The following is a 17,081-nucleotide window of genomic DNA, read 5'->3' as shown; positions in this document are numbered from 1 at the left end:
GTATTTAAAAAATATAAGGGAGAACTTATGTTTAGTAAAGAGAAAAATATTTATTTCTGTTTCCTGCTCTGTTCACCATCCAATCCAGTAGGGGTCAGTAATGGGCCTTTGAAATGAACCCGAGCGGAAGATTGTGTTTCCGGGTGAAATTTCTCTCCATGTTCTGCAGCGAGACGCTTTGGGAGGAACAACGCGCCAGCGTCGTTACTTTGTTTAATTTTTTTGTGTTACTTTGAGGAAAGAGTAGGTGAGTGTTATGTAGACTGAGTGTCTTCGGTTTATCTTCAGATATGTTTCATTAAGCAGTAGTTAAGATCCACACTATATAAAGAAATGATCGTCGAGTCCGAGGAAGAGCTCGACGGACACTCTAGATAATCTCCCGAACAGATTTGAAACACCGGTGTTGAGAACATGTAGGAGAAGTTGTTGAATGCAGTTCCGATGTTTGTGTTCTCGCCTCTTTTCCGTCTCAGATTATTTATATACGAGTTTTTTCGTGAGGCTTTCAGAGATGGATTAAACAATTTTGTGCCACTTACGACTTGGAAGTAAAACAATAACACTCCTTGAAGTTGTTATTGCGAATAGCAAAGTCTCCGTTCGCCGAGCAATGTGCTTGGTATCCAATATGGCTGCCCGTCTACAGTATGCGGCGTTAGTTTGCTGTTTATAAGCGTTTTTGGTGGCTTATTTCGCATTAAACCGATTACACACATATTAAGCTAATATATAGTTTTTAACAAATCCACAAACGTGTTTTGTCTCCAGAAAATGGAGACAATATCGGGATTGTGTTGCTAACATTAGCCACCCTTCATCTATATGGGAACGGTTAGACATGTTTCATACGGTATATTGGCAAGAATGAAAGGCTAAATATGAAATGATATTAAGTTGTAAGTAACCAGTAATATGAAACCTGTTTGACTTGCGTTGGACCATGCGGCTTATGCGAAGGTGCGTCCTTTCTGTGTGTTTTTCTTTGACCGCCAGGGGGCTCTTTAGCAGGAAGTGAATCATAGGACGTCAAAGTTGGAAATCAAAGAAGAAAGCTCCGGGTTTTCATTTAGCACAAACACAAGCTAGCAGCAGGCACGAAGGAGCTTTTCTTTCAAACTCATACCCCTTCATTATGGAAATCACACGAAGAACTTCATATAATGCCGCTTTTAAGTTGAAGGCTATCGACATCGCAGTAAGGGAGGGAAATAGAGCCGCTGCACTTAAATTTGGCGTGAATGAATCAATGGTTCGGCGTTGGAGACGGCAGCAGGTAGAACTTACTGAATGCCAAAAGACGAGAAAGGCTTTCAGAGGACAAGACAGCAGGTGGCCTGAACTTGAAGATGTTCTTGAGGATTGGGTAAACACTCAGAGAGCAGGCGGCCGAGGTGTATCCACCTTGCAAATCCGGCTGAATGCCAAATCAATTGCCCGCCAAATGAATATTGACAATTTTAGCGGAGGACCGTCCTGGTGTTTTAGATTTATGAAAAGAAAGAACCTGTCCTCTGGGGCAGGGACACGCCTCTTTCAGCAACTCCCCCCGGACTACCAGGAAAAAGTTACAAATTTCCGACAATTTGTTGAGGCAAAGATCGTGGAGAGCGCCATCGGACCAGACAACATTATAAATATGGGTGAAGTGCCATTGACATTTGACATGTCTCTGACCAAGATAGGTGAATCGTCCATTTTGGAGAAAACCAATGGACACGAGAGGACATATTTCACTTGTGTCCTGGGCTGCACCGCTTCTGGACAAAAGCTCCCACCGATGGTGATTTTCAAGCGCAAAACTATGCCGAATGACCAACTCTCGAAGGACATTGTAGTTAAAGTCAACCAGAAAGGACGGATGTCAGAATATCTGATGAAGGACTGGTTAACGGAGTGCTACGGAAAGCGCCCAGGAGGATTTTTTCACCTGAAAAAAGCGCTGCTTGTTTTGGACAGTAAGAGGGCCCACATCACCAATTCGGTAAAAGCAGTCATCAAGAGAACCAGCTCAATTCCAGCTGTTATTCCTAGAGGTACAGAAAAGTATTTGCAACCCCTTGACATCAGTGTGAATCGGGCATTTAGAGCAGCATTCAGGGGTGAATGGAAGGCTTGGATGAGAAGCGGGGACAAATCCTTTACAGAAACTGGCCAAATGCGAAGAGTGTCATTTTCTGAGGTCTGTCAGTGGATCCTAGCAGCGTGGAGCAGAGTGAATGAATCCACCATCATCAGTGGGTTCCGAAAGGCTGGACTGCTGCGTGAAGAGGGCACCACAGCTTCAGAGCCAGCTTTACCCCGGGATGACTGCAACACGGAGAGTAACACTGACATAGAGGCAGAAAAGGTATGTGAAGAAGCTGTTCAACTCCGACACTGGAGAAGATGACTTCAGTGGTTTCAGTGCGCAGGAGGAAGATGAATGAGCCAATCAATAACTTTTCTGTTTTGTTTCATCAGCACTTTTACTGTGTTACAGGCACCGTTCGGAAACTACCGTAATAAGTTAAAACTAAACTTGGCAACTTTTACATCTTTTTCAACCTAAGTAAATTTGTTTACAAATTAATGTGATGGTGAATTTACCTGTTAGACTCAAATTTTGGGTTGTCTGCCCCCCTCTGCTGCGTCGTTGTGGAAAACTGAGAGCGGCGGAGTTTTCTTTTTTTAAATTTTTATTTATGGGTGCGGCTTATAGTGAGGTGCGCTATATAGTTCAGAAAATACGGTGCTATGCAGCTATATCTGCTGTGTACTGGTTGATCCACTGTATTTCAATGTATATTGTTTAATGTTGTGGTGCTAAATAATGCATTTGTATATTCCTAGACTAAGGAAAGTGTGGTTTATTTAAGCTACTATATTGTGTTTTTTAAAAAAAATTCTGTTTTCCTTTTTACAACTATAGGATTATGTTGAAATGGAGCAGCTCAGCAAGGAAGACAGGGACTTCAGTTCGCACCAGAAGAAAGCAGAACCTCTGCAAATTAAAGAAGAGCAAGACGGGGCAGAACATCAACGGATGAGAGGGGATCAGGAGGAACGAAATCCCCCACACCTTAAAGAAGAGCAGCAGGAGTTTGAAGCTTCCCAAATAAAAGAGGAAGACGAGGAACTCTGTGTCAGTCAGGATGAAGATCATCTTCTGCTGAAGTGGAAGACGTATACCTTTGAGGTTTCTCCTGTAAACGAAGAAAAATACCACCTTGAACCAGACGGGAACCAACTGGACCTCCAGGATGCTGCTGAAGCCGAGAACCAGATTCAGGAAGAAAACGACTCACAATTAAAGCAAGATGAAGATCTGGAATCAAATGGGAAATATTGGAAAAATCTGTTCTCTGGAGAAATGCATGATGGGTTTTTTCCTCAAGATGGCAGGAAACGCAGGAGAATCCACACAGGTGAGTTACTTTCCTATTTTTGTGGAAAATCTTACAAAAAATATTTACTTGTCATATGACAATACAAATTTATATAACCTATGATTTTATTAACTAATATGATCTAGTACAGACACACTACTACCAGTCACAAACACCTTCAGTAATCCACTAATATTTAGTTTAACTTTCTTTGCTAACTTTGAAAACGTTTAGTGCAATTAGCTTTCCCTAAATTAATTTTTACAGATAAATCCTAAAGCGCTGTTTTAACTATTTTATAAACTTTCAGTTGGAAAAAAAGACTTACCAAAGGAAAAAAAAAAAAATTCGTTAAAGATAAGTTGTCGTAATAGGTTGACACACAGTGGTTCGCTTACCATGTGTCATGTGACAAGACGTGATTGTTCGACTCAGTGGTGGGAAGCTAAACGAAGCATTGTGTAACGCTGAAGTCTTCCGTTGTTTTCAGCTCGCTTACAAAGCGTTTATTTCGTGGATGAACCGCGTGTAGAAGAGGAGTCGACAACAGCGGCTGTAGGTGAGGCAAAGTTCGCTGAGGTTGAGAGCCTGGAGTCTCACCCGTGGCCCCACCTGAAGGACTACTTTTTTTTCGAGGCCAGGGATAAAGCCAACGAAAAAACCCTCCACTTCCAGTGCGTCCTGTGCCAGCCCAAGAAGATCACCATCAAGGGACAAGCGAAGAGTCTGTACAATTTAAAGTCGCATATCAACCGGAAGCATCCGGCGCACGCCACCCAGTTCGAGGAGGACATCAAGGCCGGCTCTTCCCGTGGGAAACACAGGCTATCTGTTAGCAGCAGCACTAGTAGCCAGTCATCACAGCCATGTGCAAAGAGAGCGCGGCAGCCCAGCTTTGGTGAGACTTCTTGCAAAACAGCTGGGACTGACGTCAGCCAGTCTATGGTGGACAAACAGATTGTGGACCTGTTTGTCCACAACTTGCTACCGTTACATGTGGTGGAGTCCCCCACCTTTGTTGACCTGATAAAGATGTTGAACCCCAGCATGACGTCTATGTCCCGCCGCGACCTGAGCAGGAGCATCTCAGCCAGCCGCGATCAGCTGGAAGAGCACCTCATAAGGTACGTGTTAATCAGTTTTCTTATTTTTGGAATGGTGTGCTTTATGGTTTAATGATTGTCTAGTTTGACTTTGTTGAATGTAGTGTAATAAAAGAATAAACAAAGTTATACACAAAGCAAATCAATTTAAAATAAAAGAACGATGGCAAAGTATAGTTACACGATAATGTCATGTGTTGCATCGCGACAGTCGACAGCAGACAAATAGACTGAGCTTATATTCTGACCGTCCTCCATCTAGAGGTGGGTAAATACACAGAAATTGTGCTCAACAAATAATAGCACTGCTGTAACATATGTTTACTCTAGTAAAAGTAAAAAGTAGCCATTCAAGAAGCTACCAAAGCGTAAAAAAGTGGTTGGTAAAATTGGCTACTGAAGTACTGAGTAACTAATCAGAATATTTGATTGGATGTTCTACAGTGATGTCATCAGAAAAAATGAGAAGCTATATGAAAATTCAGATATTTTAATCACTTAAAAAAAAAAACTTTATAAAACAACAAATTGGAGTGACGGGATGAACAGTTTTTCTAAGCGTTTGAATTGTTTGACAGTGCAGTGAGAAAGCAAATCACACCAACAACAAACTACATTTATAAACAGGAGTTTGGTCATCAAATCGGACAGAGTCCACCGGACGACAATGTTTGAAAACAGTTTCAGTCAACCAACATTTATAATCAGTCCCTATTAAGGAGGTTATTACTTCCTATTTTGTTTCATTAGGTGTTGTTGAAATCTCAAAAAATTTCTATGCATTTATTCAGTTTATTGATTAATAGTCATTTACACCATGCAGAAAGTCACAGATCACAATACTCACACGTATCTATCACCATGGCAACAAAACACTCAAATTAACCAATTAATATTGTGCCAAATAATATACCAACAATACCAAGAAGGATGGTTTACATTGAAGATTTTATGTTTTTAAACGTGCTAAAATGAGATCAATATTTCTATTCTGATGAATAAATAATATATGAAACATCAGGATCCATTTTATTGATGGTTTTATTTTGGATATTTAAAATATCTTCTTGCTCCAATGTGAAATTTTCTTTACAAAACTGAAGTTTATCTGAGAAGGTGAACTTGTATTATTACGTCATTATCAGTGTATTACTTGAAAATGGTCTCAAAACAACAATATTATTATTTATCGCAATAATTACTGGGTTGATTTATCGTTTGGTAAGATTTATTGCAACAGGCCCATTCACAGGGTTGAAGTTTTACGCTTCAAACTCACAAGTGTGTCGTTTCTTGGATTATTAATAAACTCTTTAACCTGTTCAACAGTCTAATTTTATATTTTAATCGGTAACCTGTTACTGATTTCGCTGTGAGGCTAAGCAAACATGGCGGCATGAGTGAAACGTAGCTTACATGGAGACGCAGAGAAGAGATTAGGTTGTGATTTGATAATATTGTGCTCCAGTTTATGTACACAGTGTAAATTTATGTTAAATATTAATTTTGTTTTTAAATGCAGATTGCTTGAGGACATCCCCTGGGTTGCCACCACTGCGGACTGCTGGTCGGCCCACAACAAGTCCTACCTGGGCATGACGGCACATTGGCTGGACCCCAAGACTCGCGCAAGACGGCACGCGCTCCTGGCCTGCACTCGGGTCAAAGGTCATCACTCCTCCGACGTTCTCGCCCAGGCCATGCTAGACACCCATTCCAAGTTCAATCTGCAAGACAAAGTGACCAGAACCACGACGGACAACGGCAAAAACTTTGTGAAGGCGTTTGTGCAGTTTGGTGCAGAAGCCGAGTTCTTGCCAAACATTCCTGAAGCCGCTGCCGAGTTGGAAGAAGATTGGATCCAGGATGTGGATCCTGAAGCCGGAGGCGTGGAGTACATCTCCGTTGATGCCACCCTTGACAAGTCCAGCAGCCTGGGCCTTAAACTCCCGGCGCACATGAAGTGTGCCGCTCATACCTTTAATTTGGTAGCCAGCGTAGATTCCAGCGAGGCTCTGAACTGCGCCCTGTTCAGGTCAGCCTACAGGAAGGCCATGTCCAAAGCCCGGGCGCTGTGGTGCCTGCAGAGCCGCAGCACGGTGGCGGCAGCCTGCGTATTTGATGTGTTGGAGAGGAGGTTGGTGGTCCCCGACGGTAAGAGATGGAACTCAACTTATGACTCTGTTGTGGTCCTCAACGGCCTGCTTGAGAAAAGCAGGGATGCTGTGAACAAGGTGATGACGCAGCTGAAGCTGCAGACCTTCACCAGCTCTGATGTCGGCTTCCTGAGTGAATACGTCCAGGTGATGTGTATCATCGCCAAGGCTTTGGATAAAATCCAGGGGGAGGACCAGGCCTACCTCGGTAGCCTTCTGCCAACAGTCGCGGCCACCGTGATGAGGCTGAAGGAGGTCAAGTTAAAGCGTCTGCTGCACTGCGGTCCTCTGGTGGACGCCATACTGGCAGGCATCTCTAAAAGGTTTATGCCGCTCCTGGAGGACCTGGAGTGCCAGCTGGCCGCTGCCTTTCATCCCAAGTTTCGTCTGTTCTGGTTGGAGCAGTTCAACAAGAGCCAGGTTGGCAGCGTGACCAAAGCAATGGAGGCGGTCGTACAGACGGGCCTGAGCGCGCGCAGTGAGGAGGGCAGCAACACCTCCAGCAACGAGGAGGAGGATGAGGAGGAGGAGGAAGACGACTTCTTCAGCAACATCACTCGGTCCTGTGACGGCAGGAGCCACAGGTCGCAGAAATGGAAGGCTCAGAACCTGGTGAAGACCTGGCTGGAGGCCGGATCCAAGGACGCCATGACGGATCGGGCCTTTCTGGGCGAACAGGTCCTGATCGACTTGTTCATCAAATACAACACACCCGTCCCGTCCAGTGCCGCCGTCGGGCGCCTGTTCTGTCAAGGCCACAGCGTTCTGAGGGCCGGCGTGTCGGATGTTGGCTTTGAGAGTCTGATGTTTATGAAGGGAAACCAGCATCACATGGCGGACATGACCAAGGCCCAGCTAGAGTAGCTGCACTGCAAAAACACAAAATGCTTTTGCCAACTTTGGTCTATTTCTAGTCCAAATATGTTTCTAAGCTTGAAATAAGACAAAACTAACTTATATGTAACTTTTCAGCAAGCTAATGGAGCTTTTTTTTTTTTTTTGTCAATAATTTCTTGGTATTGATGAAAACGTACCAGTGGCAGATTGTTTCACTTAACATTTTTCTTGTGTTATAGAACTTTTAACTTTTGTTTTTTGTACTCTGTTTACGCCATATGCGTAAAAAAAGAAGCTTTTCTCGCTTTCTTTTAAGTGAGTAAAGCTGTTTTGTTTCATTTTATTCATTTACTTATATTTGTAATCTTGTTGAATTTATCTTTTGTTTTAAACGGCAAATAAAGCGACTAAAAACAGTTAAATGTCATTTTGTTCATTCATCGGTGTGCCTCACCTGATCTTGGCATGATGTGTCTTTTTGTGAAAATAAAATGTACCAAAATTAAAATTAGGGTCATTATCAGTATCCTGTATTAAAATTGCAGTTATAGCCAATAATTAAAAATATTAAATACATATGATGTATTACAGGTGCAGCCCTGGGAATTCTGAATTGATTCAAAAATGTATTTTAGTCTGCTTTAATTTTTTGTAAAAATGTAATTTGAAAAAATTTTTAACTTAAGAAAATGCCTTACAGCGGAACTAACCCAATAATGATAATTTAAGTAACACAGTTTTATGTAAAACCCTTTTATTGTTTCACGTGGTCCTCTCTTTAAACAGAGTCTCCTGACCTTTTGAACTATTTGAAACTAAACTATTTGCTTCAGATTCAAAAGGCGGTGCAAATATATCCTGCATTTCTATAAAAACAAGGCAAAAAACCCCAAAACATTTGTGACGTCCCATCAGAAGTGTGAACATTTTAACAACAGATGTAGTTTGTCAGTAATGTTGAAATTTTTTGCAGCTACGACTTTATTTACATGCATGAATAGCAACATTTTACCTCCATGTAACATAATTGGAAATTTTTCCAGCTGTGGGATGTTTGGTGAAACATTGGTTTTACAAAATCTTCAGGCTCTTCTTAACATTGTTCAGAAAAGAATTGAAAGTTTCGAATCTTCAGTGATGAAGACATTTGGTGGAAAACTGGAGCCACGTTCTTCTTTTGCAGTAAATGTTTATTCTGTACCCAGAATGCTTTGCTGCAGTTTAAAATCTACTTATGTCCTGTGTGGTTTTCGACTGAAGCCCTGTTGTGATCAATTAGGCAAAATCAGCAACAGAGTTGGTAAAACTAAACAAGTATTAAACTGAAACAATGAGAGAAAAGTCTGTTCCAAAGACTCACTTCCTGAAGTTCAACCGTACAGATACATACGAAAAACAAACTAATTGTGTGATGTTGGTTTAAATGTACGTGTTGTTTTAATTATAAGTCATATTTTAACCAGCACCTTTCTGTGTCGATTAGACCGCCCCTCGTTGTTCAGAAGACAAACATCTAAACGTCAAAGCAGTGAAACACAGGTGAGGAAATTCACACACACAAATTGCTGAACAATGTTTTTAAAAAAGTTTTCACCGCCTTGGAAGTTTTGCCGCTTTTCAAAATCAGTCATGATCAGTTAAATTTGACTTTTGCTGCAGAAAAAATTTGAAAATTGAAACTGATTTCTACAAAGTAATTGAAATGTTAAACCTAAAATAATTCACTACATAAATATTTACGCCATTCAAATTGGTATTTAGTAGCTGCACCGAGTCTGTGTGGATATGTCTCAATCGGGCACATCTGGATGCTTTTTCCTCCATTCTTCCTGCTCAACTGTTTAAGCGTTGTCAATCATACTCTGTGTTGCGCTGCTCATGCCCACTAGGTCTCTGCTACGCTGCAGCTAGCGCATCCTGTTGTGATTGCTAGTTAGCAAAGCCACATATGATGTTGAATAAATGGTTTTCCTGTCATAGTAAGTTGTTTCTCCACTATTGGAACAATTAGCAGCGAAGACATGAGATTGATTGACGGCACTAAGACCCTCCTCTTGGCTCTGACTGGTTGTTTTTGGTCAGATGGCAATAGTAGCTCAGGGAGAAGGAGATCAATGTTTTCGCAGATTATCTCATACTGTCCCAAAATGACAAAAATGTAAAAACAACAAACATTTTTTAAAAATAAAAGTTACATACTGCAGCTTTAAAAATTTTTTTGTAATTTTATTTGCCAAAACAACCAAATTTTGTTGATCATGACTGATTTGTAAAAACAATAAAATAGTTTATAGGCACAATAAAACAAGTCGTTTTGTTAAAATCACTCTATTTCTATAAAAACTTTATTTATACAACTTTTTGCAACGTTAAGTGAAAAGTACAATAAAAACAGAAGACTGCAGATTTGTACCTCTACCTTTAATAACAATAATTCATTTTGTTTGCATAGCGCTTTTCTAAACACAAAAATCAAGTAAAATTACAAACAGAACACCAAGTACGTCAAAAAAAATCATAAAAGGAGAAGACTTAAATATTTAATCATATTTAAAACCAGAACCTAATCATCATCATCATCATCACCTGCTCTCTGCAGGACAGCAGGCTCCGAACCGGAGTCCCACCAGTGGAAAGCGATGACAGCTGCCTCAGCGACAGCGACGACAGCGATGAGGACAACAGACCGAAACCAGGTGATGAAAGCAGCAGCGATGAAGAGTCCGACTGCAACAACGATCCAGCTGCCAGCACCAGCGCCGCTGCCACCTGCGCTCGGTCGGCCTCTGGTGAAACGAGACGATGGCGAAGGTTGTCGTGGGAGACGGTGCAGACAGAGGACTCTGCGAAAGATGTCCCAACGTGGCGAGGTTCTCTTCCCGCATCTGATGAAACTGTAGAAGTCAGAGAACCTATTCAGTACTTCCGGGACTTCTTCGACGCGGATCTTCTGGATACTATTGTAGAACAAAGCAACCTGTATTTCATTCAGGAAAGCACACGCAATCGTTACACTGGCCTCAAGCTGGATCGAAATGAACTCGAGCAGTTTATCGGGACTTTAGTGTACATGAGTATTCTACATCTTCCAAATTCGGGAATGTACTGGTCCAGTGAGTGCCGAGTAGAGTATGTGGCTGATGTGATGACCCGGGAGAGATGGAAGAAGATTAAGGAGTTCCTTCATTTCAACGACAACAACAACATGGCCGCCAACAGCGGAGACGCACTCTTCAAAATTAGGCCGGTTTTTGATTCACTTCTCCAAAAGTTTAACACCCTCCCTAAAGATCAGATGCTGTGTATTGCTCAGCAAATGGTCCCTTTAAAATGTGATTCTAGTCTGGTGCAATATATCCCCAAAAGGTCACGCGAATGCGGATACAAGATCTTCGTGTTGTGTGATACAAAGGGCCTGATTCACTCGTTCGATGTATTCACAGGGAAAATGGATCCACTGCCTGGAGAACCAGACATCGGGACAAGTGGAAACATTGTCCTGAAGCTTACACAAGTCATCCATGGTTCTGCCAATCATCTTTTGTATTTTGACAGTCAGTTTACGTCCTTTGATTTGTTTGCAGCTCTGACAAAGAAGGGGATACCAGCCCTTGGAGCTGTGGAGAAAAATGGCCTCCGAGGCTGCAACTTTAGCACAGATCCTGAGATGAAGAAGAAAGGATTGGGGTCGTTTGAAGAGAAGAGGGCTGCCGTCGATGATGTGGAAATAAGAGCAGTCAAGTGGTTTTACTATGGGGGGGTGACTGTTACTAGCACCTTTGCTAGTGCCCATCCTGTGGCCAACGTCCAAAAATGGAGCAGAAAGCTGAAGCAAAAACAATCAGTGGAATACCCAAACATCATCAGCCTGTACAACAAGTTTGTGGCCGGCATCCATGCTCTTGATGTGCTGATTACATCCTATCGCACCCAGATTAGGTCCAGAAAGTACCACCACAGGTTGTTTTGTCAATTCCTCGATATGGTCATTGCGAACAGCTGGCTGTTATACAAACGTGATTGCGAATCGTTGGGTATTCCAAGACGGAGGCAGAAGGACTTTCTTGCTTTTAGGGTTTCAGTTGCACAAGCTCTTTTCATGCAAGGCAAAGACCTGTCCAAGAAGAAGAGGGGATGGCCTTACTTTGACGTCGAAAGTGAATTTGAGAAGAAGAAACGTCGAGGCCCGGCCAAGGATATTCCGACACTGAAAGTGCGTTCAGACGCTGTCGGTCACTGGCCGGTGGTGGAGAGCGGACGGCAACGCTGCAAGATGCCTCAGTGTAAGGGCCAGACTGTCTTCAAATGTTCAAAGTGCAAAGTGCACCTGTGTCTCAAGAAGAACAAAAACTGTTTTCGACAGTTTCACAAGTAACTCTTTATTTTGTTGGTTTTCTTTCTCCAAACAAGGGGACACCAATCCTCTTCTGTGTTTGCAGCAAAAATGATTGAACATATGCTGTTGCTCAACTTCCACAATCTGTTTCAACAACATCAATAAAATACTCTACATACCAGAGATTGGAAAATGTAATTATTTGCAATCACAGGGGATGCTAAAATGTATAATTCCTAAATTTAGATCTACTATACTCAGCAAATTTTGATTTAAAATGAATTCAACCGAGTAGCTTTTCCTTTTCTGATTCCTTGGTAGACTGTGATGAATTCAGAATAGTGTCTCAAAGTGAATCAGTGAGAGCAACTGGTATTTTATAGGACATGCTGAAACGAACACAGACGTTTGATTTCTGAGAGCAGAGTATTGAATGTTGGTGTTTACATGAAATGAGTTTATACTGATGTGATTGCCCTATCTTTTTTTTTTTAATGGCGATTCAATGCATGAACAATACAGCACTATTTTCTGCTAGAACCCATTATGTAAAAAAATTAAGTAATAAAAGTAATCTCACAAAAATAAAAAATATATATATGTATGTGTGTGTGTGTGTATGTATGTATGAGAAATACCTCATGTATTAATAAAACATTTAAATTTCTAAAGGAAATGGGATTATATACAAGAATATAGTTTAAGTAGGTAAGATGGAACATTTAATGCCACCTGCCATAAATCCACAAAGAATAAAATTACAGTTTATACAAATGTAGATGGTTATGTATGTGTATGTAGATCTATATTTAAGTGTGCTTATAGAATAAATTAAATCCTCATGAACCACACTGCTTACCAGTAGGTGGCGGTAATGCTTACCTAACGGCCTTTGCCAACCGACATTTAAACTCAAGAAGAAGAACTGTGATGCTAGCAAGCGTTAGCTTCCCTTCTATCTAGAGTTTGACCATCTGCGGGCTGAATATGTGAATGTTTGCAGTAATAATGTCTTCAGTCCAGCTAAAACGAGAGTTCACCAACGAGCAGTTAGCTCCTGCTGAAGAAACATTCACGGAGTTTAAGGAAATTATCGTGAAGGAGGAAGAGGTGGACGATCAGCGCAGACTGCTGGATTTCGCTCGGACACCGCAGCTCACTTCACACCGAGAAGGTAAGAAACACAAATGATGCCAACGTCTTACTGATGACGGAGGATGCAGATTTCGGTTTTAAAGCATTCATTTTGGGAGATATCAGCGGAAATTAGGCAGTGAAGCTGAAGTTGACGTGTTGTTTCAGCAAAAACGTCTACAGCAAAACAATTCGTTTTTACTACCGTGAGCATCTTTAGTATACTGTAATTTGAAAAGTACCAAGCTTAAAGGCTTGCATTTCAGAGTGTCACTCGGGATGACAGGACCTTCTGACATTATCAAACTGTACAGCTTTTTTTTTTTTTACTGAATATATTTATTTCCTTTACTCTGAGTTAATGTTTCTGAATAATCCTTAGATCATTTAGATGGATGTTACCACAAAAAAGTTGTTTTGTTCATTTGTGTCATGAAGTGTAACCTCAACAAAATGATTTTTAATGTATTGTTAATTCAAGTAATTAATGAGAAATACTTGTATTTAGGACAAAAGAGTTTAACGAATTCAAACCAGATTATAAATACATGAGAAGTTTGTCAAGTTCTTTCTAAATCGGAAAGTTGTAGAGCAAACTTGAGGTAAGCCTTTTTATTTGCCTATATAATGGCAAATAATGTATCCAAAAAGAGTATTTAAAACTTACTGAGGGTACATTTTGAATGTAATAATTTAATATTGTTGCCATTTGTTTTATTTCCAATTTTGTTTTATTTAGTTTTCATTTTCATGAACTTATCACTTTTATATAATATAAAATATATATTATGTATTTAATAATATTTTCTCCCTTCCTGTTTTCACCTTTGTTTATTTACGGATTTGTTTCTGTTTTCTCTCATGTTTTGTTTTACCTTCTGACTCTTTGTAGGAGGTAAAGTGACAAAGCGGTAAGGATGAGGGAAGAGAGTCAGTTTCTCTCTTTTCGACCAAAATCAAGATCCAAGCTCTTAAGTTGGGAAAGTTCTTATTTCAAAATTTTTGATGCAATATTTGCCACTTCATCTGCTTTATTGAGCCATTTAGTTATTCATATTTTTGTTGCCAATAAAGTCTTCTACTTGAACAAAAAAGTTCTAAAATGGGAATAGTTTATTGCAGAAATTTATTCTAGAAAAAGATTAAGCAGAGGAGAGAGAAAGAAAAGTTGGAGGCAAGGGAAAAATTTAAATCAAGATGCCAACTCAGCGAAGACCAAAGTCATGAGTTCAATTAAACTATTTAGGAATTTTTTCAACAAAGTTGTTACTATTGAGACAAATGTAGCTGAGAAGGATGAGAATATGAAGCCAAAAGAGAACAGAGCCACATATACTGTTTGATGACAAATGGAGAAGAAAATTAAGAGGAACAGTGATTACAAAGGATACATTTAAAAAAAAAACATACCATACATTCAGACTACAATACATTCAGACTAAATTCATGTTTTTCCAAGACATTTTAGGATTTAATCCTTACTTGTCGATTAAAGTTTTATACATTTTTTATTTAAACCCACAATAGACAAACTTTCTTTTGTGTTTTTGTTTCTAGATGATCTACAGGATTATGTTTGGAAAGAGGAGGTTTTTTCTGACCAGCAGCTCTGGAAACGGGAGAGTGATTCCAGTTTGGATCAGGAGGAACCAGAACCTCTCCAGATGAAAGAAGAGCAGCAAGAGACAGAACATACCAGGTCTAAAGAGGAAGTATTGGAGATTTGCATAGGTGAGCATGAAGACCAACTTGAACTGAAGCAGGAGAATGAAGATACATTTATGGTGACATCAAATGATGAAGAAAAGAACCACATTAAACCAGAACCAATCAGGAACCAGGACTTCAGTGAGTCTGAGAACCAGGATCAAGAAGGAAATCATTATAAAGACTCAGAATCCAAGCACGATAAAGCACAGGAACCAGATAAGAGCTATCTGAAAACCGCAAAGAGTAACAACTGTGACAATTCAAAACCCAGAAGGGACATTTTTACTCAAAATAGCAACTTGACCCAACAGTTGAAAAGGCAGATAGGTGAGAAGCGTTTCCCATGTACAACATGTGGAAAATGTTTTATAAAAAAAGGACACTTAGTAGTTCACATGAGAATTCACACAGGTGAGAGACCTTTCAAGTGTCTGTCATGTGGAAAAAGCTTCACTAAAAAATCAGTTCTTGATGAACATGTCAGAATTCACTCAGGTGAGAAGCCTTTCTCTTGTATGATTTGTGGCAAAAGTTTTGGGCGAAAATGTAATTTGACTTATCACATGATGCTTCACACAGATGAAAGGCCTTATCCCTGTAATACCTGTGAAAAGACTTTCAAATCAAAAGTTTCATTGAATGATCACATAAAGATTCACACAGACAAGAAGCCATTTTTGTGCGTGACCTGTGGGGAAGGGTTTATTCGAAAATGCCAATTAATAGTTCACATTAGAACTCACACTGGCGAGAAGCCTTTTAAATGTCAGTCCTGTGGAAAAAGCTTCATTACAAAGTCTGATTTGAATAAGCATGTCAGAATTCACACAGGTGAGAAGCCTTTTAAATGTCTGTACTGTGGAAAAAGCTTTACTAGAAAATCAGATTTTAATAAGCACATCACAATTCACACAGGTGAGAAACCTTTTAAATGTCTGTACTGTGGTAAAAACTTCATAAGAAAATCAGATTTTAATAGGCACGTCAGAATTCACACAGGTGCGAAGCTTCTCTCTTGTACGATTTGTGAGAAAACTTTCAATGAAAAGGCTCATTTGACCAATCACATGAGGCGTCACACAGATGAAAGGCCTTTTACCTGTAACATCTGCAAAAAAACTTTCAGAGCAAGAAGCTCACTAACTGAACATATGACAGTTCACACAGGCGAGAAGCGCTTTTTGTGTGTTACCTGTGGAGAACGGTTTAATCGAAAAGGCCAGTTAGTGGTTCACATTAGAAGACACACAGGTGAGAAGCCCTTTCTGTGTGGGATCTGTGGAAAAGCTTTCCATCATAGCCACACCTTAAGAGTTCACTTCATGGCTCACACATTAGACACTCATTTTCAATGTACGACATGTGGAAAAAGTTACGAAGAGAAAGTAAATTTCACAATTCACATGAGGACTCACACAGAGAAGTCTTCCTCTTGTACGATTTGTGGAGAACAATTTGCTCAAAAGGGGGATTTGTCTGATCACATGAGAATTCACACAGATGAAAGGTCTTTTCCCTGTGATGCGTGTGAAAAGACCTTCAGATCTAAAGACGCATTGAATAAACACCAGAGAGTTCACACGGGTGAGAAGCCGTTCTTTTGTGTGATTTGTGGCAAAGGTTTTTCTCAAAAAGTGCATTTGACTAATCACATGAGGATTCACACAGACGAAAGGCCGTTTCCCTGTAATGTCTGCGAAAAAACTTTCAGAAGAAAAGACTTACTGAATAGACACATGAGGGTTCACACAGGCGAGAAGCCATTTTTGTGCAAGACATGTGGAAAAGCATTCTGCCACAGCAGTAGCTTAAAAACTCATTTCATAACTCACACAGATGAGAAACCTTTTCAATGTGTTGCGTGCGAAAAAAGTTAGCTTAGAAAAACAGATTTGATACGTCACATGAGAACTCACTCTGGCAAGTCTAAGTGAGAACACTCTAGAGCAGGGGAGCCCAAATTCGGCCTTCCAGAGCCGGCATCCTGCATGTTTTTGTTCTCTCCCGGGTGGTAATATCAACCTTTTCAGCATGTCAGTGTTCTTCTTGGGCCTTCTAATGAATCATCATTTGATCCAGTTTTGTATTCGTTACATAAAATTACAAACAGAAATGGTGAACAAGTTGTCAAAGTTTCATGCATTTTTTTTTTGTTTGTTTTATGATTCATTCCTGCAAAATTAAAATTAAGTTATTTTCTCTCAGGTGAACCTAATCTTTTACAGATATTCTTTATAGTGGCGCACAACTTTAAGCCTCATGTTTGTTGTACATACAGTAAGTTTGTAATTTACTTTTGAACAGTGCAGTGAATTGCAATGAGCATATGCAATAAAAATGTAAGATATACTTGATGTCTTGTGCTCATTTACCTCACTAACTGTAGATCTCATTTGTCTGTGCAAATTATACTTTTTTGCATTGGAAAACACTTTCA

The 17,081-nt window shown here is 40.2% G+C and overlaps 2 protein-coding genes across 5 annotated transcripts; both read left to right on the top strand.

The window, feature by feature from the left end:
* Positions 1 to 125: 125 nt before the first annotated feature.
* LOC103472598 (uncharacterized) lies at positions 126 to 11,983 on the top strand. Of its 3 annotated transcripts, XM_008422353.3 has the most exons (6): positions 126 to 247; positions 997 to 2,350; positions 2,912 to 3,407; positions 3,859 to 4,266; positions 8,948 to 9,003; positions 10,064 to 11,983. In XM_008422353.3, exons 2-6 carry the CDS (start codon positions 1,136 to 1,138, stop codon positions 11,837 to 11,839), a joined length of 3,951 nt encoding a protein of 1,316 aa, XP_008420575.2. In that variant the 5' UTR covers positions 126 to 247; positions 997 to 1,135; the 3' UTR covers positions 11,840 to 11,983. The 3 variants fall into 3 exon arrangements, with proteins under 3 accessions (XP_008420575.2, XP_008420577.2, XP_008420576.2); XM_008422355.2 differs by lacking the exons at positions 126 to 247; positions 3,859 to 4,266 and having other exon boundaries at positions 254 to 2,350; XM_008422354.3 differs by lacking the exons at positions 126 to 247; positions 8,948 to 9,003; positions 10,064 to 11,983 and adding an exon at positions 5,994 to 8,938 and having other exon boundaries at positions 254 to 2,350; positions 3,859 to 4,492.
* Positions 11,984 to 12,605: 622 nt separating this feature from the next.
* Positions 12,606 to 16,993, top strand: LOC103472600 (uncharacterized). 2 transcript variants are annotated; one of them, XM_017307403.2, is made up of 3 exons: positions 12,838 to 12,974; positions 13,827 to 13,845; positions 14,492 to 16,993. In XM_017307403.2, exon 3 carries the CDS (start codon positions 14,599 to 14,601, stop codon positions 16,519 to 16,521), a length of 1,923 nt encoding a protein of 640 aa, XP_017162892.1. In that variant the 5' UTR covers positions 12,838 to 12,974; positions 13,827 to 13,845; positions 14,492 to 14,598; the 3' UTR covers positions 16,522 to 16,993. The 2 variants fall into 2 exon arrangements, with proteins under 2 accessions (XP_008420580.3, XP_017162892.1); XM_008422358.3 differs by lacking the exon at positions 13,827 to 13,845 and having other exon boundaries at positions 12,606 to 12,974.
* Positions 16,994 to 17,081: the final 88 nt, after the last annotated feature.

This window comes from Poecilia reticulata, chromosome 11, assembly GCF_904066995.2.
Source record: "Poecilia reticulata chromosome 11, P_reticulata-male-v2, whole genome shotgun sequence".
NCBI lineage: Eukaryota > Metazoa > Chordata > Actinopteri > Cyprinodontiformes > Poeciliidae > Poecilia > Poecilia reticulata.
This window is presented reverse-complemented; position numbering and strand designations above follow the sequence as displayed.